The 25,589-nt window shown below is 34.0% G+C and overlaps 2 protein-coding genes across 3 annotated transcripts in view; both read right to left on the bottom strand.

Moving 5' to 3' along the window:
* LOC143228457 (uncharacterized) overlaps window positions 1-18,603 on the bottom strand; it is a 36,761-nt gene extending 18,158 nt beyond the window's left edge. The window contains exons 1-2 of the mRNA XM_076459714.1: window positions 18,421-18,603; window positions 15,767-15,914 (exon numbers count right to left, since the gene is read on the bottom strand). Of these exons, the coding sequence (XP_076315829.1) occupies window positions 15,767-15,914; window positions 18,421-18,603 (331 nt within the window). The remainder of the gene's footprint in view (window positions 1-15,766; window positions 15,915-18,420) is intronic.
* Window positions 14,951-25,589, bottom strand: part of LOC143230126 (ninein-like protein) — a 113,435-nt gene continuing 102,796 nt past the window's right edge. Inside the window, exons 10-13 of one of the 2 annotated variants that reach the window (XM_076463178.1) lie at window positions 22,508-22,585; window positions 19,973-20,835; window positions 18,421-18,512; window positions 14,951-15,914 (exon numbers count right to left, since the gene is read on the bottom strand). In XM_076463178.1, the coding sequence (XP_076319293.1) occupies window positions 20,216-20,835; window positions 22,508-22,585 (698 nt within the window). In that variant the 3' untranslated portion in view covers window positions 14,951-15,914; window positions 18,421-18,512; window positions 19,973-20,215. The remainder of the gene's footprint in view (window positions 15,915-18,420; window positions 18,513-19,972; window positions 20,836-22,507; window positions 22,586-25,589) is intronic. The other variant, XM_076463179.1, reaches the window with a different exon arrangement.

Here is a 25,589-nt window from a genome sequence, read left to right as displayed (position 1 = left end):
TTCAAATCATATTTGAACAGATCTAGTCGAATACATTCTAAAAAACATACATTTTTATATATATTTTGTATTATCTAATAAAACATATAACAAATTAACAATGTTTTCAAGGGAAGGTAATTTTTTGTCCATCCCCTATATATTACATTTAATTTATGCATCGTGTAATACGATGTCGCAGCGTAACTAATGTAACTTAAATGTTATTTGAACAATTTTCTTTCATTGGAAACTCTGCTTGTAGTAATGTTTGTCGATATAATTGAATATCAATTGAATATCAATTATATGAATTTTATTCCTAAAATTCTTTTGTTGGGGACCTGTACTAACTTATATAAACATTTATAATACGTAGATTTTAATAGCTCTTTACTGGTTGTTGTTTTACAGCGTCAGTGTACGCCATCTCTCTGTCTAATAACGGACATTTTAATTCATTCACGTATTTTGAAAATTGTCAATGTAAGTATAAAATAAATGAAACCAATTCAGATAAATAAGAGATTTAATGCTCTATTAGATTATCAAATCAGTTAAGTCCAAGTACTATATCAATTAATTTTTATAAAAAAGAAAGACAACCACTTTAAATGATGTCCACATCATCACTGACGTCTCGGAATAACAATATTATTTTAGTTAAAAGTCCCCCAGCGGGTGAGCAGTAAGTTTTCAGAGTTAAAATACTGAGATCCGTGGGGCCTGGCATGGCCAAGCGCGTAAGGCGTGCGACTCGTAATCCGAGGGTCGCGGGTTCGCGCCCTCGTCGCGCTAAACATGCTCGCCCTCCCAGCCGTGGGGGTGTATAATGTGACGGTCAATCCCACTATTCGTTGGTAAAAGAGTAGCTCAAGAGTTGGCGGTGGGTTGTGATGACTAGCTGCCTTTCCTCTAGTCTTACACTGCTAAATTAGGGACGGCTAGCACAGATAGCCCTCGAGTAGCTTTGTGCGAAATTCCAAAACAAACAAACAATGAGATCCGTGGCTCAGTTCCTCGAGGTGGACAGAGCACAGGTAGACCACTACTCCGCTTTGCGCTGATAGACAACTTAAAAACAGTTATCATCAAAATTTTCGAAGCCGTTGTTACAAACAAATAGAATATAACACTAAACGAGTGAAGAATATTCTGGTATCTTTAAAATAGCTACCACCTTTATAACGTGAAAAGCAATAATAGAATACAAAAATACAACTTTGAAAAGATCTTGATAACGATAGAAATACAGTGTGAGTTACCGAAAGTGCTACGTCGAAAAAACTGTTTCAGGTTTAGCACGAATCTGTGGCGTTTAAATTTCGCGCAAAGCTACACGAGGATTATCTGCGCTAGCCGTTTTTAATTTAGCAGTGATAGACTAGAGGGTCGACACAACTCACCGCCTACTCTTTTACTAACGAATAGTGTGATTGACCGTCACATTATAACGCTCCTCCAGCTAAAAAATGGCGAGCATGTTTGGTTGCAAAGAGATTCGAACCTCCGATCTCCAGACTGCGAGTCGAGAGCACTAACCACCTGTTTCCATATTTTAAAGAAACGGATAATAAATATAGACTCGAAGAAAGTTTTATGACCGACTGATTCTAGAAACCCCAATGTTTGGTGTTTTATTCATTCTTAATGTAACCAACATCGCTTCGCTTGCATCTAAAACAAACTTAGTTTTGGAAAACCGGTATATTATTTCACAATACGAATATACAACATCATTAGATATATAAAGTAACAAATTCTCATTCTGTAAGCACATAAATATTTGGTATAATAACATAGTCGCATCTTTTCTCACGAGCTCACATTTTCAAGTATTTATTCGAACATACAAAATTTTGACGCCACTGGTCGTTTCAGTTCGACAGCACCAGTTGTTTGTGTGGTGATTAAACGACATCAAAGCCAGCGACCAATGAAACGGTTCTTATAACGTTCATATTTAACTACAATAAAGTTGAGGCTTATAATATAAGCATGGATACGAGTTTCGAATTGAAGTGTTTAAACGTACCAATGAAATTTGCGATGTTAAAATTTGAGTTCATTTTGTACGATAGGCGACTCAGTTAAAATATTGTTGACCAGGTGAAGTTAACTAAAAGCAATCGATAATATCTCAAGTGGTACTGTTGAACCAATTGAAATGTGCAGGAGGTATTTACGCGAGTTCAGTGTTACACTCCACTTACCTGTGGAATCTTCGCAGACCATCGGTGATCCAGCCGGAAACGCCAGTAATAGGAGTAAAATGTGTTTTACTGTGTTCTTAATTTTTAACATTTTAATCAGAGGTAAACGCATGTTCTGAGATTAACTGAAAATAAACAGCCCTTTGTTTCAAGTTTTGCTTAAATAGACGTATTTTAATACAAGTCGATCCGAGTTTAGTTTGTATTGAGCTCTTGTTGAGAAATTTTTCCATTTTTGTTTCAACCCAAAATTTTAAGTTTCCGCTACGAACGCCACCTATGTGCTCGAGATAAAAAATAATGACATTTTCATAAGCACGACATTTCCACAACGACCAATAAACGCAGTCATAAATTATTGATTCGAAAGTAATAAAGAAAACACTTATGTTGTTGTCGTAGCTAAGACGGGTACTAATTTCACCATTTTGTAACTAGTTCAAGACATATCTTTGTTTTATATATAGTCAGATATTACTTAAATTTTCTTACTGTTATTCTTCATGTAACTATGATACTTTTGTTAACTGAATGTCAGAAAGTCGTAAATTTGTGTCAATTCGTTTTGTTTGGGAAAAGATTCGCATGTTGTCCTTATGTGCGTCCAATACCTAATATTAGAAAAGTACATCTCAAAGTGGTGGTAAAGAGTTGTACGAATTGGTATTAATTTCTCTCTTCTGTGAATGTTATGTGGAATAATAAGTGATGTATGCAGCTTTGGATTATGGGATACCGAAATTAAACTCTATGTTTGACTCAAAAGTCCGTGCGTACGATAAAATTATTCGTCTTTGTCTTGTGCAGACATAAGAGAAAAGACTTTCTTTTACACCCGAGCAGTCACTTGAAATCAACGGAAAGCTAATAACTGGAAAGTATGGTTAATAGACCAATATAACTGTTTTACATAAAAGTTTACTCCTTTCTTTTTGTTTTTTATTTTCCACTCTGTGTTAGAGTTATTCTCGATAATATATTTTTATAATCTGCCGATACTTATAATAACTGTCGGATACCAGTGTGCCTTAATACAGACCGCTAAACACAAGTCAAGTTTCGAGTAACTGACTGCAGATGGCGCATTTTAATTCAATATTCGTTACATATCCGACTTGATTAACAAGTTATTGATATAAAGTTACTTAGAATGTAGCAATAGCTAATGTGCAAGCAGTCTTCAGGGTATGTAGGTTTAGTAGAAATAAATGTGTTTATTACTAATATGTCGTCATTAAACGATTTTAGATAAAGCTTTTTGTAATCATTGTTCTTTATTTTCACGTGTACATGAACGATTATTCTAAAGTCTAACTTTCAGCTGAATAACAGAGAAGGCTTCCAATTATTTCTAGAAAGGTAAGTTTAGCAGGAAAAACAAGAAAAGAAAGTCCAAAAAGTGTCTTATACCCATCAAAGGAATCAACTTAAAAACCATCAGATGCTTCTGTAAAACGAATATCCCGAACCATAGATATCGAAATGTGTGGAATTGCAATTAGAAATATAACTGAAAGCAGTTAGTATCCCCGGACTGTGAATTGGAAGGTTCAAAATTCACATCTGGATGACGCAAAAATGCACTCCGTAGTTACGAGTGAGGGTCAAATCGACCGGAAAAGAGGCGGCTTAGGGGCTTCTTAACTTGCTGCCTTCCCTCTAATCCAGTTTTTCTTAAACTTGTTAGACAGCTTCCCCTTTCTGTTTTCTGTGAAATTTTATGCTTCCATTAATATATACACGTGTACTACACTCTTAAAATATCAATGTGCCACTATCACTGAATATTAAAAATTATTTTCACCTGTTAGAAGGAGCCAGCAGTAAACGCCAAAAGAGGTATTCGGTAATTCTTTTTTCGAGAACCTTTTCGTGCAGCTCCACCCTAGCTTGAAACCTTATTTCTATAGACTATTAGTTGAAGATGAGGCACAGCTTGCTTCCGTGTAAGTTGTCACAAACGTATAAAAGGGTTTTGGTTTATAATGATTTGTTTGTTTTGAATTTCGCGCAAAGCTATACGAAGGCTATCTGCGCTAGCCGTCCCTAATTTATCAGTGTAAAACTAGAGGGTGTTTGTGTGTTTTATTTTAGTAAAACTACATCGGGCTATCTGTTGAGCCCACCAAGGGGAAGCGAACCCCTGATTTTATGCGTTGTAAATCCGTAGACTTACCGCTGTACTAGCGGAGACCAAAACCAGAGGGAAGACAGCTAGTCATCACCACCCACCACCAACTCTTGGGCTAATCTTTTACCAACGAATAGTGGGATTGACCGTATATTATAACGTCCCCACGGCTGAAAGAGCGAGCATGTTTGGTGTGACGAAGATTGGAGCCCGTGACTATCAGATTACGAGTCGAATGCCTTAACCACCTGGCCATGGCGAGCCTCAATTTATAATGAAATTATCATAGGTCTAATAACTAGATGGAAGAAAACTATTTAACTAATTTTGGCAGATAGAATAACAGGACTTATTCGGCACTCATATAGGACTCACCCATGGCCTTAAAGCACGGATTATATACCGAAGCAACGGGCTGCAAACCTATAATACTTCGGACTGACAGTACTATCCAACAGGCCACGCCCAATTAAATTACAGAGATGTGTGCAGAAACTAGTATAATTGTTATATATTCTTATTCTATTCTATACGCTCATTCATTAATACACTACTACTATTATCTTTAATTACATACACTACTGGTCAAAATCTTAAGGCCAATGAACATAAAAAAAAAATGCATTTTGCGTTGTTAGACTCAACCACTTATTTCAGTAGAGCTTCGAAAGATGAAAATAAGAAAAGTGAAAATAAAAAACAAACAAACTTTCTTAGCATTTAATAGGGAAAATGTGGAAACTATGATATTAGCCTAAATACTAGCTGGTAAAAAGTTTAAAACCATAACAAAAACGAAGTCCTAAACAGGGTAGGAAAGGCCCAACAAGAGGTCTCAGTAGTGAGTTGCACGGCCGTCATTGCGAATAACTTCAAACATTCTCTTTGGCATGGTCGATACAAGCGTTTGCAGAAGGCTGGCTGGAAGGTTATTCCAAGTGGTGAAGATGACTTCACGAAGATCATACATTGTTTGAAATTTACGTCCATTTCTATAGACTTCCCTTGCCATCCACTCCCAAACATTTTCAATGGGGTTCAGTTCGGGCGAACACGCTGGATGGTCCAAAAGAATCACGTTATTTGCCATGAAAAAGTCCTTTGTCCTGCGGGCATTGTGGATTGCAGCATTGTCCTGCTGAAAGATCCAGTCATTTCCACACAAGTGAAGACCTTCAGTGACTAAGGATGCTCTCTCCAACATGCCAATGTCGCCAGCTGCTGTTTGACGCCCCTGTATAACCTGAAGCTCCATTGTTTCATGGAAGGAGAAAGCACCCAGATCATGATGGAACCTCCTCCATTGTGTCGAATAAAAATGTCTCCTGTGGGATATCCTTATCGTGCCAGTAACGTTGGAAGCCATTTGGACAATCCAGGTTAAATTTTTTCTCATCAGAGAACAAAACCTTCGTCCACTTGTACGCGTCCCATGTGTGGTGCTTCTTAGCAAAGTTTAACCAAGCTGTTTCGTGGTGTAGAAGGAGACGTGGCCTTTGAAGACGTTTATGATTCTTAAAGCCTTTCTCTCGTAGATGCCCTCTTATTGTTCTTGAGCTGCATTCTGCATCCGTAAGGGCCTTAATCTGGTTCGACGATCGGCTGGTGTCTTGCCGGACAACCCGTCGAATCCTTCTGCTCAACGCCAGCGAAATTTTCTTGGGCTGACAACTTGAAATTCTCGTTCCGTATCCCTTAGGGTCATTTAACAAATTTGCAACAACAATTTTACTACGCCCAATCTCACCAGCGATGGCACATTGAGAGAGACCTTGCTTTTGCAGCTCAACAGTTCTGCCACGTTCAAAATCTGCCAACGCTTTAGCCTTTGCCATGTTTTTACCCAATGTAACACAAGAGATACTAGTGGGAAATGTTAACAATGCTAATGCTTGAACACAAATGACTAAATTTCGTTACGTGTTTACCGATTAATGCTTCGTTTCAGTATAGTCTTTAAACTTTTGACCAGCTAGTATTTAGGCTAATTTCATGGTGTTCACGTTTTCCTTATTAAATGCTAAAAATGTTTTTTTATTTTTATTTTCCTTTTTCTTATTTTCATCTTTCGTAGCTCTACTCAAATAAGTGGTCGAGTCTAACAACACAAAATGCATATTTTTTCTTTATGTTCATTCGCCTTAAGATTTTGGCCAGCAGTGTATAACAATTTATAGCACCTGTTGTTTTTTTCTTCAAATCCTAGCTACTCCCAGTGCTACATGTAATGCACTCACCGCAGGGATCAAACCCATATTGTAGCTTTATAACTTCTCAAGCTTATGAGATAGTTTCATAGTAAATTTTCTATTTATATTTAGACAGGTACATAGTTTCAAGCATTTCGGCCAAAATCAAATAGGCTTAGTTCTAACGATTTTCGAAAACTTGCTATCACTTTTGAAAATATTTTATTATGAGCACTTTGAAAGTGTCAGTTATATTCACAAACAATTACATTAACGAAAGTTTTATATGCAGCTTTCAGCTACTGTTACATTAAGTTCTCATAATTATATACCACACCTGTTACATCTCTCACCACTACACTCGCGCCTCACACAGCAGACGATGTTATTTCAGATAGTTTATGCGATTTGGTATCTATTTTAAAAGCACGCGGCAGCTGAGTAACGTTTGAAGCTAAATGATGCTTCAAATTATGAAGATAAATTCAGTTTTTCTGTTTGCTTATCAGCACATATACCAATCTAGCCATATTAAATTTGATTGCACTATTTATAGAGATATTCAACCATTACAGTGGAGGGTAACTACAACTGTAAGAGATGAGCCTCGCTTATTACTTACTCCATTCGTCCTGTTTTTACCAACGAATTTAACGTTAATATTTTCTGTTTCAAAGAACAAATAGCTGCAGATGCACTACGTTGTAGGCTTAATAAACACCCTCATCTGCCTCTAACTTATCTTTTAATTACAATTCCCGAAAATTGATTAAATTTGATGGTCCCAGTGGCAGGTTTAAGGTTGTGTGGGCCTAGGAGCTAATAATTTTTGTGGGCCCTACATCCTGTGTAATTTTACATAGAATAAAATTATCAATGGGCTTCTACTAAGTCCATAGGCCATGGGTATGAGCCCCTACCTGAATTCGCCATTGGACGTTTGGTTTAAGCCACATGGAGCCATCTACTGTGTCCATCGCGAGGAATCTCACTCCGGATTTTAGTACTGCAACTTACCACTGTCCCACTCGAGAACAGCTTTGATTTTATCTGTATTTCTGTGTCCGCAAATTCGTTAATTTCCAGTTATTTGAAATTGTAACGAAAACAACGTGGAAGTTGGGACGATCATATTGCATCTCGTTATATATTTATAAACGGCTGGTGTGGGTGGAGTGCTTTCTCTACCCATACCAGTCGTTTTGAAATATATAATTTTTGTCTACAAGTGGGTTTTCTCGTCATCATGAACAGTGCATTATGGTTGCTCTTCTTTGCATAACAATTCAGAAGTTATAAATAGAACAAACTGGTGTTTCGTTACACGTTAGAATTAATATACAATTTAGAGAAACGTCAAATACTGATTGTACAAGAAGTTAGAACTATTGTTTCACATCTGTCGGATTATTTTATCATCATATCTTTATGTATTTAAATATAAAATTGATATATTTTCTTCAATTTAGTTAATATTTTAAGAATGGTTTATTTTGAATTTCGTGAAAAGCTATATACACACACACAAGGGTTATTTGCGCTAGCTAATTTACCTGTAGACGGAGCTAGTGAACGTCACCCACTGCCTCCTCTTGAGCTACTCCTTATTAATGAAGAGTGGGATTCATCGATACATTATAACGCACTTGTGACGAAAATGATGAGAATGTTTGGTAACACGGATTCGACCGTGACCCTCATATTACGAATCGAGCGCCCTTACTACCAGGTGTTTGTTTTTTAAATTCGATATCAAATCAATGTTAGTATTTAAGTTAAATAAGGCAAATCTGAAATTCAAAAAAACAAAAGCGCTAGAATTTTAGCTTACATTGATTATTAAAAGAACCACAAAGGCACCATGTGTATCGTAAGACGGGGGAGGGATACAACTTCCATATGGGTTGGCACGAGGAAAGGACAAGCCTCTTACAAAGATCCAGGAACTGTTAATTATTGTCGTACACTATCGATCTCCGACTATGAAAATTATTTGATTATTCCTTAAAATATCCTCTTACCTTAATAAGGCGTGCTCCAATATTGTAGATATATATATATATATTCTCTCCTGCGAAACAAGAACGAAACTTTTACACGTTGTACACCACAAAAACTTTATATAATTCTTGTTTGTTTGTTGAGAAGCACAAATTTACACACTGGGATACGTATAACCTGCCCACCGCGAGTATCGAAACCCGAGTTGTAGTGTTATAAGCTTTCTGACTTATCGCTGAACCACCAGTGGCTTTCATTGTTCACTATAATACGTCTTTATATTAAACAATAAAGATAAATTCTTGACAAGTATGTTACAATGTACTGCAGGGTGTTAACGACTTTTTTCTATTGCATAAGTTAAATAACCAATATATACTTAAACCAACCTGTGTTACATTTAAAGATATAATTTACTTTTTCGGTAAAATTTCTACATTGTATAGAACACAATATGATGGATGCAGCTTGAAGTGATCTACCTCTTTATTTAGAAGAAAGAAATGTACCCGTCCCCAGTGAGGGTTTTGTTTTGTTTTGAAATTCGCGCAAAGCTACACAAGAGCTATCTGTATTAGCCATCCCTAATTTAGCAGTGTAAGATTAGAAGGAAGGCAGCTAGTCATCACCAACCAACCGCCAACTCTTGCACTACTCTTTTATCAACGAATAGTGGGGTTGACCGTAACATTATAACGCCCCCACGGCTGAAAGAGCGAGCATGTTTGGCGCGACGGGGATTCGAACCCGCCCCTCAGATTACGAGTCGAGTGCCTTGACCACCTGACCATGCCTGTCCTAGCTTGTTTTGAATTTTGAGTAAAGCTACACGATGGGCTATCTGTGGCAACTGTTCCGAATTTAGCAGTGTAAGACTAAAAGAACGACATCGATTCATCACCATCCATACTTGAACTACTTTTCTTTTATTGTTTTACCAATAATAGTGAGATTGACTGTCACATTATAATGTTACTGCGATACGAGCGCCCTAGTCACCTGGCCATGCCAAGCCCTGTCGACTGAAAAGTTAATCGAGCAAAAGTACTCGTCCCCAGTGAAGGAAAAGTTTGAATTTATCAATCAATTTAAATTATTTCACAGACTTTAAAAAAGGTTAATTGCGTTGCTTTCTCTCAGACCCAAAGCTCTGAGCTACTTATAACACCCACAGTGAAAAGTGTTTGTCACTTCACTCATGTTAAGAACAGCTCACCAATAACATACCACAAATTACGTTTTTATTTCTTAAGTTACGTCACATTTTAAAATGTGAATGATAGTTTGATCAGTTCCTAACGATTCAGTGTAGAATATCGTGCTCGCGAAATAAGAGTTGGAACAAATATTATTCACGCCTGTTCTCTCGTTATTTCAAAAGTGAATGTTGGGCTTTGCTAACTTCCGTAGCGTTTCAAAAACAGCATTGAAAGCGGCCGCCGCCGTAAACGAGAGAAAGACGGACGCTCAGACAGATACCGTGGTGGTTGGCAATATATACAAGGTTTGTTCAGCAGCGTGTGTTTTATGTTATCTAGAACAGGAATTACATTTATTTAATATATTCACGCCTATGGTTATCCTTATGGCACTCGTATACTTTTTATTAATTATTAACTAGGTTCCCCAACATTAATGTAAGGAAAGTAATTATAACGTATTTTAACAATTGCAGAAAAACTTTAAGCTTATCTGATACAAATGGTATTTGAAAGTGTTTTTATGTTAACCACATCACAATTGGTTGTTTGCTTGAATTAATTTTGTGACAAGTTCAGGCGTTGGTTATATTTATTTTCACTGTGTCTTCCTTAACTATGTGGAACTTACTGTGTACCTCTCCACTCCACATATGGGTGTATGGGAGGGGAAGCCTGTTCTCAGTCTCTCTTAATTGAGTCCAATAGTCTTAGGATAATGAATCACATTTACACATTTGTTTTTTATTTCAGTTTTTGCCAGAAGATTTAAAAAACAAATTGCACTTAAATAATCAGTACATTTGAATTTATAGATCAATTTCAATATATCTTAAAAAGAAAACTTCCTTTGGACACTGTACATAATATTAGCAACTTGTTCACTTCCTCATTTATCATAGGAACCACCTTGAAGAACATGGGGTTATGAATTTTACGAAAAGCACACATAAAGGCAAAATGTCATGTTTTTTGTGGGTTTGTTTGTTTGTTTTTTTCAAAATAGAAGTTTAAGTTACTATTTAAATTCCGCCGATGAACTACATCATTTCATACACTTTTAGAAATAGCATACAATACTCTGGGTAAATCAGCAGCCAACTTCGTAGTTCGTTCCATAGCTTTGACCACCTGTACAAAATTATCGCCATTTCTAAATACATCTCATAACACCATAAATGCTTCTAGCAAAAGAGCTGAAAAACTGAAGTTTTTGGTGCACGTGACAAAGTGCTACTACTTCATAGGTAATATTGCTATTCAAAGGAACTGCTGAAGTCATACTAATAATACTCCACTGGGTAAAATATAACTGAAATCGAGATTTGCTGGGTACTTAATAAAGAAAAACAAAGACTAAAATAACGGTAATTAAAACCCGCAGAAAACTTTTGTGTAACTCGCTTTGTAACGAAAAGAAAATATATCAATTTTTTTAATCAACTATCTCTATATGTACATACAATTATCTAAAAGTAATTTACAACCAAAGTAATATAATATTAGACAACTTTGTATAAAACTATATTCACAAACTATAATAAAATAAACCTCTCTAAGGCCAAGGAAGCGTTGTGCATACATTAGGCTTTACATGAAAAAAGTTGTCGTGTTTTTAAAGGCACCAAAATGATTTACTTTTCATCTACATTGTTAACACAGCAGAAGGGATTCATGATGGTTAAACAAACTATTACTTTTCATCTGCACTGTTAACACAGCAGAAGGGATTAAAGATGGTTAAATAAACTATTACTGTTCATCTACACTGTTAACACAGCAGAAGGGATTAAAGATGGTTAAATAAACTATTACTTTTCATCTGCACTGTTAACACAGCAGAAGGGATTAAAGATGGTTAAATAAACTATTACTTTTCATCTGCACTGTTAACACAGCAGAAGGGATTAAAGATGGTTAAATAAACTATTACTTTTCATCTGCACTGTTAACACAGCAGAAGGGATTAAAGATGGTTAAATAAACTATTACTGTTCATCTACACTGTTAACACAGCAGAAGGGATTAAAGATGGTTAAATAAACTATTACTTTTCATCTGCACTGTTAACACAGCAGAAGGGATTCATGATGGTTAAATAAACTATTACTTTTCATCTGCACTGTTAACACAGCAGAAGGGATTAAAGATGGTTAAATAAACTATTACTTTTCATCTTCACTGTTAACACAGCAGAAGGGATTAAAGATGGTTAAATAAACTATTACTTTTCATCTGCACTGTTAACACAGCAGAAGGGATTAAAGATGGTTAAATAAACTATTACTTTTCATCTGCACTGTTAACACAGCAGAAGGGATTAAAGATGGTTAAATAAACTATTACCTTGATTTGTTTCCCAATGCTGTATTAGGAGTAAAATAATCCTGGTTTGAATGCATTGTACAATCTTCGTAATCTTATACCACGTCACTTTGTAATAATCGAGAAACAAATATTAAAAATATACACAGGAGCATTAATGACGATAATACATCTCAACAGTTTAAATACATGAAGCTTTAAAAGTAATAACAAACCATTTAAAACATCTGAAGCTTACATCATGGCAATCTGAGAAGTATTACATAACATGACCTATTTATAATACACAACAATTAGTTGTAAGATAAGCAGTTTAGAAATGATTTGATGACATCAGTAGTAGCAGCTAGTGGTGAAATTATTACTTAAGCTGTTCTGAAATTCAACCCTTCACTTATGCCACAAGAATGCTCCAATTTTTCCTAGAGAAATCAAGGCATTATTAATGCTGTTTTATCAATATAATCCACCTTTTAAGTTTTGATATTATGTGGAAAACAATCTTATTAATTATGAAGTTATTTAAATTTACACTTATTCCACACTTCTCTAGTTCTATCTGCCACGTTTAACACTTCGACACAATACAAATTTGGCATACCATCTCCACTGGGTAGCAAATTAATTACCGGAAATGTTGCAGGGAAGGCTATGCGTTAACTGTCACTTCAGAACATCACAATGTCTAATAACTTTGATACTCTATACAGCAAAACAATTACACTACAGAAATATAACACGTTACACGTACATACCTGACAAATAGATATACAGAACAAAAGAAAAATTCAAATGCCTCAATGGTATTGTTATTTTGATGGGTGACGAACGAATGTATCGGTCCATAATAAAAGATAAACACAAACTAAAAAAATAAAATAGAAGAGAATGTACAGTACAAGAACCATAATAAGTGCATAACAGAACAGGAACTGCCTAAACTAAGAGAACCTAAATATGATGAAATAGGTACTGCCTCTACATTAGAAAGTAGCTACGGCTACATAAAACATTAAACACTAAGAGAAGATTCATACACACCAATAGCTAATAAACACCAGTACATAATAACTGTTTAAGTTACCAAAAGATAAACATACTGAAAAATCCAAACCTATCAAAAAAACAAATAACTAACAGCTGGAACAACTAAAAGATGATATACATATTACAATAGCTAGAACTACATGACACCTACAACAGTCTGAGCCAATTAACACTGTGAGAAAATGTATAGCATAATAGATAGTCATTAACGAGAGAGAGATAGAGAGATGGCTATCTGACATTTTGTCAAAGTAAGTGAGAGATAGTAATATATGAGCTGGTAAGTAGGAGACACCACTGTTTCTAATACTTTGGATTGCAACTGCTAAACCCAATACATAACTATTAAAGTTATTAAAGAGTAAATCATAGTATTCTGAGTAAAGAAACAGCTGAAAGAGAAATTGCACAGTTTCTATAATCATATAGTATATAACTAACCAATCAAAGAAACTGTATACTGTGATCCATATACCATGATAATTCAGTATAGTAACTAAACAATCAGAAGAGTTATATACTATAATGATACAGTATGTAGTAACTGACCAATCAGAAGAGCTATATACTATAATGATACAGTATGTAGTAACTAACCAATCAAAAAAGCTATATATTATAATGATACAGTATGTAGTAACTAACCAATCAGAAGAGCTATATACTATAATGATACAGTATGTAGTAACTAACCAATCAGAAGAGCTATATACTATAATGATACAGTATGTAGTAACTGACCAATCAGAAGAGCTATATACTATAATGATACAGTATGTAGTAACTGACCAATCAGAAGAGCTATATACTATAATGATACAGTATGTAGTAACTGACCAATCAGAAGAGCTATATACTATGATACAGTATGTAGTAACTGACCAATCAGAAGAGCTATATACTATAATGATACAGTATGTAGTAACTGACCAATCAGAAGAGCTATATACTATGATACAGTATGTAGTAACTGACCAATTAGAAGAGCTATATACTATAATGATACAGTATGTAGTAACTGACCAATCAGAAGAGCTATATACTATGATACAGTATGTAGTAACTAACCAATCAGAAGAGCTATATACTATAATGATACAGTATGTAGTAACTGACCAATCAGAAGAGCTATATACTATAATGATACAGTATGTAGTAACTGACCAATCAGAAGAGCTATATACTATGATACAGTATGTAGTAACTGACCAATCAGAAGAGCTATATACTATAATGATACAGTATGTAGTAACTGACCAATCAGAAGAGCTATATACTATGATACAGTATGTAGTAACTGACCAATCAGAAGAGCTATATACTATAATGATACAGTATGTAGTAACTGACCAATCAGAAGAGCTATATACTATGATACAGTATGTAGTAACTGACCAATCAGAAGAGCTATATACTATAATGATACAGTATGTAGTAACTGACCAATCAGAAGAGCTATATACTATGATACAGTATGTAGTAACTGACCAATTAGAAGAGCTATATACTATAATGATACAGTATGTAGTAACTAACCAATCAGAAGAGTTATATACTATAATGATACAGTATGTAGTAACTAACAAATCAGAAGTGCTATATATTATGATAATTCAATATATAGTAGATAATCCTTGTACTGTAATTATGTGGATGCAGATAACAACTTTGATTAAAAGATGTGTTGTAGCAAATCAATTACAAAAATTGAATAACCGAGGTACTAGAGTTCTGGAAAAATCAAATGAAAAGAACAGTTTAGTAATTTAAAACAAACAAAAGAACAGTTTAGTAATTTAAAACAAACAAAAGAACAGTTTAGTAATTTAAAACAAACAAAAGAACAGTTTAGTAATTTAAAACAAACACATTTTCAAAGCATTTTTTAATATTATTTCTGATAAATGCAAAGCTGTGATGCAGCTAAATTTAAAATGTTTTGATTCTGGTGAATAGACATGCAAATAGGTAAATTATACAAATAAAACAATCATGGATAACTTGCCAATAATTCTTGGCCCAAGTGATCCCAACATTGTTGCTTACATACAGTTTGCTGGCCACTTATCCATTAATATCCACCCACACAGATAGATCCAGTCAAAACAATAACTTAGGATTAGCATGTACTATTTCCTTATCATTTATTCATCAGTACATGTGAACATCTTCAACAGCATGCCGTCGGCTAAACAAATCACCGACACTGAATAACACAACTGGACACAATGAATGAGAGTAGTGAAAATAGTTCATTACTTATTTAGCTTAGTGGACACAGCTGACCACAACAATGAAGTTAGTTTTTATATCCATTTCCCACATCCTTGACAATCAGAGGTCCTATATGACAAGAGTTGTAATAATGTCTTATGTCACATTCAACACTGGCTAGCACTACTGGACACAGCTGACCACAACTTTGAAACTAATCATAATGTTTGCTATCAGAGCACTTAGCCATTGACTAACCACAACTTTGAAACTAATCATAATGTTTGCTACCAGAGCACTTAGCCATTGACTAACCACAACTGATACACCTGAATACAGCACCATACAGCCCACTAATGTCTGTTAGCAGCTTACTCAACACTTTACACTGGAGGCGAGTATGACTAGCTATGACAGACACATGTGATCACAATACTGTACTTCTTGTAATGTCCGCCAGCAGCTTACTCAACACTTTACACTTGTACTGGAGTCGGGTACTGTTCTGATCAGATTTCAGTAATTGTTCCTCACACTTCTGTAATTCTCTTGTCAGAGCTGCATTTTCTACATACAGATCTTTCAACAGCATGTCAGTCTGGCTAGGAGCTGTCTCCTAAAGGAAAAAAAAAAGTTTCAAATCCTTCTTTTAACCAACAAATCTTAGCTCATTTTTGCTGCAATAAATTTTTTTTATAAACAACAAATAAACTATGATACATTGTTTTATAAACAACAAAAACTATGATACATTGTTTTATAAACAACAAGTAAACTATGATACATTGTTTTATAAACAACAAATAAACTATGATACATTGTTTTATAAACAACAAATAAACTATGATACATTGTTTTATAAACAACAAATAAACTATGATACATTGTTTTATAAGCAACAAGTAAACTATGATACATTGTTTTATAAACAACAAAAACTATGATACATTGTTTTATAAACAACAAAAACTATGATACATTGTTTTATAAACAACAAAAACTATGATACATTGTTTTATAAACAACAAATAAACTATGATACATTGTTTTATAAACAACAAATAAACTATGATACATTGTTTTATAAACAACAAAAACTATGATACATTGTTTTATAAACAACAAATAAACTATGATACATTGTTTTATAAACAACAAAAACTATGATACATTGTTTTATAAACAACAAGTAAACTATGATACATTGTTTTATAAACAACAAATAAACTATGATACATTGTTTTATAAACAACAAAAACTATGATACATTGTTTTATAAACAACAAATAAACTATGATACATTGTTTTATAAACAACAAATAAACTATGATACATTGTTTTATAAACAACAAATAAACTATGATACATTGTTTTATAAACAACAAGTAAACTATGATACATTGTTTTATAAGCAACAAGTAAACTATGATACACTGTTTTATAAACAACAAAAAACTATGATACATTGTTTTATAAACAACAAATAAACTATGATACATTGTTTTATAAACAACAAAACTATGATACATTGTTTTATAAACAACAAGTAAACTATGATACATTGTTTTATAAACAACAAATAAACTATGATACATTGTTTTATAAACAACAAAACTATGATACATTGTTTTATAAACAACAAATAAACTATGATACATTGTTTTATAAACAACAAATAAACTATGATACATTGTTTTATAAACAACAAGTAAACTATGATACATTGTTTTATAAGCAACAAGTAAACTATGATACATTGTTTTATAAACAACAAAAACTACGATACATTGTTTTATAAACAACAAATAAACTATGATACATTGTTTTATAAACAACAAAAACTATGATACATTGTTTTATAAACAACAAATAAACTATGATACATTGTTTTATAAACAACAAATAAACTATGATACATTGTTTTATAAACAACAAATAAACTATGATACATTGTTTTATAAACAACAAATAAACTATGATACATTGTTTTATAAACAACAAGTAAACTATGATACATTGTTTTATAAGCAACAAGTAAACTATGATACACTGTTTTATAAACAACAAAAACTATGATACATTGTTTTATAAACAACAAATAAACTATGATACATTGTTTTATAAACAACAAAAACTATGATACATTGTTTTATAAACAACAAGTAAACTATGATACATTGTTTTATAAACAACAAATAAACTATGATACATTGTTTTATAAACAACAAAAACTATGATACATTGTTTTATAAACAACAAATAAACTATGATACATTGTTTTATAAACAACAAATAAACTATGATACATTGTTTTATAAACAACAAGTAAACTATGATACATTGTTTTATAAGCAACAAGTAAACTATGATACATTGTTTTATAAACAACAAAAACTACGATACATTGTTTTATAAACAACAAATAAACTATGATACATTGTTTTATAAACAACAAAAACTATGATACATTGTTTTATAAACAACAAATAAACTATGATACATTGTTTTATAAACAACAAATAAACTATGATACATTGTTTTATAAACAACAAATAAACTATGATACATTGTTTTAGTTGTAACTCTACTCCAACAAGTACTTTGACTCATGCGATACTTTCTACCCTCATTCCACACATTTACTCAGAAATAAACCTCCTCTACAAGCAAACTGATAGTTGTAACTTTAGCTAAAACATTGACAATAAAAACAAAATGAAACACAGAAAAATTATTTATTTTAACTTCCCACTTATCTGCTTTAACACATTTTCTCTTAAATTAAAAATGAATGGACAAATGACAAAAATGACCTTTTACTGGAAGAACAGCTGTAGATCAAAAAAATTCTAAGTTTAATCTATATCGATAAGAAATGTACAAAACCTCAGATTATTTCTATGATACTTTGGAAACCAATCTTTCTTTAGTAGACTAAACCTAAGTTTAATCTATATCGATAAGAAGTGTACAAAACCTCAGATTATTTCTATGATACTTTGGAAAATAATCTTTCTGTAGTAGACTAAACCTAAGGCTCCCTGACCCCCTGCTCACCATACTTCACAGTTGATACAAAGAAGCTACCACAACCAGACATGCTAACAATCCTCACTACCAACCTCTGTGTCTTGTGATTGGAAATGACGATGTTTGTCAAGTTCCTCCTTATATTGTAGTTCCATTTCTACCTGCTCCATCATGTGTTCTTGTCCTACAAGTAGGTTAGGGTAAGGTTTCGATTTGTTAATTTCTCCTTCACCATCTATTTCATCAAAGTTTACAGGCAGCCAACACAATAGCATGCACTTTAAAATGATTACTAAGTAGACGTGCAATCTTACATACCATCACCATTTTAACAATATAAACATTGAGGAGAAAACTAATGGATGTTAGTAACAATGCTTTTATGTATTATACTTATTTACTTGTTCATTGAAAATATAACCGTGTAACTAGCATCTAGTACCAATTAGTCCACTACCAAAACAAAACACACACACACACACCTGTTATGAAAGATACCGACACCCCAGAGTCTGTTTGGAAACTATCATATAACTTGTAAGAAAACTAATAATTTAACTCTGATTTTTCTTGAATTTCCTAACAATAGCCCTCTTATTTTCCTGTCTTAAAGACTGAGTTGGGTGATAAATGGATGAGGAATAGTCCTCTATATTAATCTTTTTAATAAGAGGTTAAATTAACAAGATACACAAGTATCAGTTGAAATGCATATGTTTAAAGGAAGTTAGGAACTTCATTTAACTACTAAAATAAATGGTTACATTACTTATTTCAGTTTGTTCAGTTTATCCCACACAAATCAAAAGTTAAATTATTTATGGAAGGTAGAAGTAAGACACAAATGACACAAGACAATTAAGTCTATACATGTTACAACACAGATTTAAATAACAATAGTCTAAACATACCTCCAGAGTATCTTAATCCACAATGCTTTCATCACAATACTTCAAATGATTTTAACTTTGTGATCCCTAGTTACGGAAGGCGTAAAACCAAACAAGTAGCAACATAACTGTTGTTAATAATTAACCTTATAAAGCAGTGAAAGTACAATTTTTTTTCCCCATTGTTAATGCATTGTTTCAAGTTTAATTTTTGGAACAATTATTTTTCTTTGATAGATTGTTTAGGCAGAGTATTCATGATGAAAATTTGTAGAATGGATGGCATCTTTTTCAATTTGATATACAAGAGCATGAATTGCACAAAATATATTTATATTCATTACGTAAATAATTGGAAAAATTACTTTTCGTATAGTACCACAAATAAAATGACTACAGTCGAGTGCAAGTAATATAAAGATAGTATATCTTACTAAGTTGTTTCATAAGTAATATAAAGATAGTATATCTTACTAAGTTGTTTGATAAGTAATATAAAGATAGTATATCTTACTAAGTTGTTTCATAAGTAATATAAAGATAGTATATCTTACTAAGTTGTTTCATAAGTAATATAAAGATAGTATATCTTACTAAGTTGTTTCATAAGTAATATAAAGATAGTATATCTTACTAAGTTGTTTCATAAGTAATATAAAGATAGTATATCTTACTAAGTTGTTTCATAAGTAATATAAAGATAGTATATCTTACTAAGTTGTTTCATAAGTAATATAAAGATAGTATATCTTACTAAGTTGTTTCATTTCCTCTTCATATTCTTGCTTCATGTTCTCTTGCTCTTGAAAGTAGTTCGTCTCCAGGTGACCCTGTAAAGTCTCGAGTGTTTCCGAAAGGAGACAATCTAGCTTATCATTAAACTTGTTTGTTATACTTTCGTCTCCTCCCGTGGCCTGGCACTGATTGGAACTTGGCAAATTGAACAGTATCTGTATATCAGTCTTTAACTGAGTTCTTAGGGAGTCAATGATTGAATTCAAATCTGTGCTGATTGTGTTTGGGTTACTTGAAAAGTTTTTACCATGTCATGACTACTTAAGCTATTTTTTGAACTTTCCCAAGATGTTGCTGTCTGTTCTTTTTCTAAGCAACTTAAAGTCACTTTGTCCATTTTCTTTTCCAGGTCATGCTTCTGGCTTTCAAGCTGTTTGTTCATTTTAATTTGTCTGTTCAGCTCTTCGTCTTTTTGACTCAGCAGAGATGTAAGCTGAGCCCTTATGCTTTTAATTTCATCTTCTTTCCTAGAAAGAATTTCTTCTTTGGTTTGGATCTCCTCTTTAAACTTCCTCTTCACTTCTTCCACCTGTTGCTGCATCTGGACTTTTAAAGTTTCCACAGTATTTCGTTGTTCATCCAGTTCTTCCTGCAACCTCTGTACCAATGTGTCCATCTGGACAGAACCATCCAAACTGAAGTCCATGTCATCCTTCACCAGGTCAGCTTGTTTTAGGAGTTGAGATTCCAGTTCTGTGATTCTATTTCTATAAGAATTTTCAACTTCTGTTAAAGTTCTTTCATAGTCTTTCTTTAATTTCTCCATTTCCTCTTCATGATTCTCTTTCATCTGGTCCACTTCAAATGGCATCCTTGATAAACCTAATGAAAAATTTACACATTATTACTTCAAGAGATTCACAGACCAAAAAGAAACTTGATTAAGCACCAATAGAAACTGATAGATGTTAGTTTCTAATGTAGCAGTTTTGAAAGACATGGAAGGAAAACCATACAAACAACTCACAGTTTACTAATTGTGATGTTTAAAGTACCAATATTTTAAATTTAAGATCTTTCAGGAATAGTGTTAAATCTAGTAACCTTGCATGGGACATCAATTTCTGGTTAAAATTATAAGTTAGTTCAATAATGTAAAGGTTTATGTTTTAAAATGAAGTTCTTTTAGACCTAAAAATGGAAAACATTATACAAATATTAACAGTATGTGATTATAGTAACAAATAAAAAAAAATCTTTTACCTTTAAAGCAGTAAATTATAACATTGAAAATACCATAAAATACACATCTTAAAAGGATTGTGAAATACATAAATCATAATATGATAAAAATGTACCTTTCTAAACCTTTAATCTAACAAAAGTACATTCTGTACTAATACACCACACAACAAAAGTACATTCTGTACTAATACACCACACAACAAAAGTACATTCTGTACTAATACACCACACAACAAAAGTACATTCTGTACTAATACACCACACAACAAAAGTACATTCTGTACTAATACACCACACAACAAAAGTACATTCTGTACTAATACACCACACAACAAAAGTACATTCTGTACTAATACACCACACAACAAAAGTACATTCTGTACTAATACACCACACAACAAAAGTACATTCTGTACTAATACACCACACATAAAATCAGTCAGTTGGTTGGATTTTAGTCTTACCTATACTCCTTTCTTGCAAATTTTGTCTGAAGGTAGGAACAGATTAGAAACAATATCTTGTTGAAATAAAACTGTTAAAATGTTTTTTTTCTAAGTACAATTCTAAAACACTCAAAACTGAAAGCAGTCTATCAAAACTTAATATTTCTTCAGAGCTTGCACATCAATAACAGTAAAATACAAAATGATGTCTAACAGAAGTCCAAGAATACATGTTTAAGTGTTGTTGTTTTACTTAACTGTTCCTGAATTTCTGTATTAATAAAAATAATTCTATAATTAAGGGCTGAAAACAACACTAGAGCAAGAATACTTAGCTGATAACCTATTATAATTTTTATTAGAGATTTTCAGCAGTTATTCTTGGTTTGTTTTCTTTCGAATTTTGCACAAAACTACTCACAGGCTATCTTTGCTAGCCAACCCTAATTTAACAGTGTAAAACTAGAGGGAAGGCAGCTAGTCATCACCACTGACTGTCAATTCTTGGGCTACTCTTTTACCAATGAATAGCAGAATTGACCATAACATAACAACAACCCCATGGCTGAAAGGGTGAGCATGTTTAGTGTGACGGGGATTCAAACCCGCAACTCTCGGATTACGAGTCGAGTGCCTTAACCATCTGGCAATGCTGGGCTTTGTTATTCTTGGAAAAGTTTACATAATTTTTAATCTTTATTCAAACAATGTTTATTCTACTGTACACATGGGTCAAAACATTTGATCTAACTTCAACATAAAAGGTGGATTTTAATAACTTAAACTGAACAAATAGTAAGTAGCTCCAAAAACATCACTGAACTTTGACATACTGAATAAAATGAGAACATAACCAGTGTTACCTTCTTCAACTTCTGGTGTCAGGTGAATTCTTCTTCTTACTTTACCAAGTTTGGGGCTATCATCTCCAGAATTTTCATCTGAAAGACAAGGAAACATACACATTTTTTATAGTGTTGCAGTTTAAGAAATGTACTTTTCTCTTTCTTTGATTTAATAAAGTCTACAGTTACTCTTAAATTGTGATATCTCTCTAAAACTAGTAAAATTTAATAAAATATTTCAAGAGAGCTAAACTAGTCAGTATAAATAGTGTAATTTGAGTACTGCTTAGCTTCTACGTGATCCAGGGCAAGAAAAATGGTATGCAACTTGGCAATTAACACAAAAACTGTAGAGGGGATTCTGTGTGGAACCACAACAAACCATAGCAGAGTCCACAGAGTCATTTCAAACCATCTGTATAAATGTGAATGGAAAGATGGTTTGAAAGATGTCCTACAAATAGAAGATGGTACTTCCAATCAGGAGTATCCACCTTTCTCAGATGACTTGGGGATTGTAATAAACCATGATGGGATGGGGCTGACCAGCAGACACAGTAATGCCATCCAAGGACAGACTCAATTGATCCAACTGAGCCTGGATACAAAGGCCAAAAGGAACACTGAAAGATCATCTGTTCTGAAAAAGCATGGTGCACTGAGAAAGGAAAACACAACACCAGGTGGGATACTGTGGTAGGATTGAAGTTTTGAAGCATATGGTAAAGACAGTTGCAAACAGTGGAGGTTCATGGTTGGTTGGTTGGGTTGATATAGTGTTTTATGGCACAAAGCAGCTAGGCTATCTGCTCCAAATGTCCGGTGGAAAAGTAAATGTAGTAAAATTCATAAAAGCAAATGAAGGTAAAACGAAACAGCATTGAATAACATAAATAGCATAAAACCAATGTGGACATCTAGTCTACAATGTTAAGAGAGAAACCAGAGTAAAAGAAGTTGTAAAAGACTTTCGGTAGCATAATGATAATTAACATAACCTGCCAGGAAGACTAACAGGTAACAAGATCCACCGTCAGTCACCTGAAGTTGGCCTTTCCAGTCCTGGTTCCGGGTTATGTGTCATTACAGCCATTATCAAAAGGTAAAGTAATAAAAAGTGTTAAAAGACATGCAGCAAAGTGTAATAATAACCCACCAAGACGACTAACGGGTAGTTCAAACAGCAGCATTAGTCACCTGAAGTTATCCTTCCCAGTCCTTGTGTCGAGTTATGTAATGTTACGGCCATTTTCTAATTTCAAATCGAACTAGAGAGATTGTGACTCTTAAAAGGGAACCACAATAAAAAAGGTTTAATGGCCATTGAAAAACTAAAAACTTTATCAAGGTGGACAGTGTCACCATCAACAATAACACTGTCTAATGTTATGGACAAACCTTGAGATAGAACATGTTTAAAATAGTGCCGTTGTTGAGAGTTGTAATGATGGAAAAAAAGTAAAATGTGGCTTACAGTGATCTGAGTGTTACACAGACTACACACTTGTGAAACAGCTCCAGATAAAAGAAAATGATGAGTTAAAAAACTGTGACCAATGCGTAGTCTAGTTAGAACAACTTCCTCCTTCCGATCCTTAGGGAAGCAAGACGGCCAAAATCCAATATAGGGTTTTATTTGGAAAAGCTTGTTTACGTATTGCTCACTCCAAGTCGACTGCCAGCTGGCATGGAGCCGAGCCTTGAATATAGGACCATATTCTATGTATGAAACAGGCACAGCGGTGACAGTGCCAGAACAGATAGACTTAGCTGCGGTGTCGGCGAGCTCGTTCCCACGAATACCAATGTGGTCTGAGATCCAGAAAAACTGGATAGAAATGAGAAGGGCCAGTTGGTTTTGAATATCAGTGAGAACATGGTGTGAACCAACATGAAGTGATTCCAGGGCCAGTAGAGAACTAAAGGAGTCAGTATAAATAGTGCAGTTGGAGTACTGCTTAGCTTCAATATGATCCAGAGCAAGAGATATGGCATACAGTTCAGCAGTAAACACAGAAGCTGTAGAGAGGATTCTGAGTGCAACCACCAAACCGCAACAAACCATGGCAGAGCCCACAGAGTCACCTGATTTGGAACCATCCATATAAATTGGAATGGAAAGATTGTTCGAAAGATGTTCAGTAAATAAAAGATGGTATTTCCAATCGGAGTGTCTGCTTTTCTCAGATGACTTAAAGAAAGATCACATTTGGGAACTGTAGTAAGCCATAGTGGGATGGGCTGACCAGTGGATTTTGCAATGTTATCCAAGGACAGACCCAATCCATCCAATTGCATGTGGACATGAAGGCCAAAAGGAGCAATGTTCTGAAAAAGTATGGCACACCGAGGAAGGAAAACACAACCCCAGGTGGGATGCTTTGGTAAGAAATGAAGTTTTGAAGTACATAGTAAAGACAGTTGCAAATGGCTGAGGTGCAAAAAAGGTTCATGACACTATGTATAAGCTCTGAATTGGGGAAGTGTGGAAAGCCCCAGTGCAGAGCCAAAATCCTTGATGATGAATAGGGTCCAGTATCTTTAAGGCCGATGATCTGGCAGAGCCATAGACCAGTGATCCATGGTTGAGTTTCGATCAAATAAGAGCATGATATATCTTTAGCATAGAACGTTGATCCACTTCCCAAGTGGTGGAAGAGAGAATACAGAGGATGTTCAGTGCTCTTGTACATTTGGCCCGTAGCTGCTTGATGTGTGGTAAAACGGTCTGCTTATGGTCAAAGATAAGCCCCAAAGACTTTGTCTCAAAGACCACAAGTAGCACAACTTCATCAATATGGAGTTCAGTATCAAGATGAATACCCCATTAGCAACAAACGGTTTTAGAGAGAGAGAAGTTAAAGCCGCTTTCTGTGGTCCACTTCAGTAAACAATTTAGGGCAGTCTGTAGCTGCCGCTCAATATACTTCATGTTCGATGACTGACATGAGATGTGAAAGTTGCCGACTTAGAGCCCATTTGCAACAAAAAGAGGGAGTTGTTCAGTGATAGCATTAGTCTTTATACTGAAAAGTGTGACACTCAGAACACAGCCTTGAGGGACTCCAGGTTCCTGTAAAATAGCACGGGAAAGTGTTGA

This window comes from Tachypleus tridentatus, chromosome 10 (assembly GCF_004210375.1).
Source record: "Tachypleus tridentatus isolate NWPU-2018 chromosome 10, ASM421037v1, whole genome shotgun sequence".
NCBI lineage: Eukaryota > Metazoa > Arthropoda > Merostomata > Xiphosura > Limulidae > Tachypleus > Tachypleus tridentatus.
The sequence above is the reverse complement of the archived record's forward strand: the minus strand, read 5'-3'. Positions and strand labels throughout refer to the sequence as shown.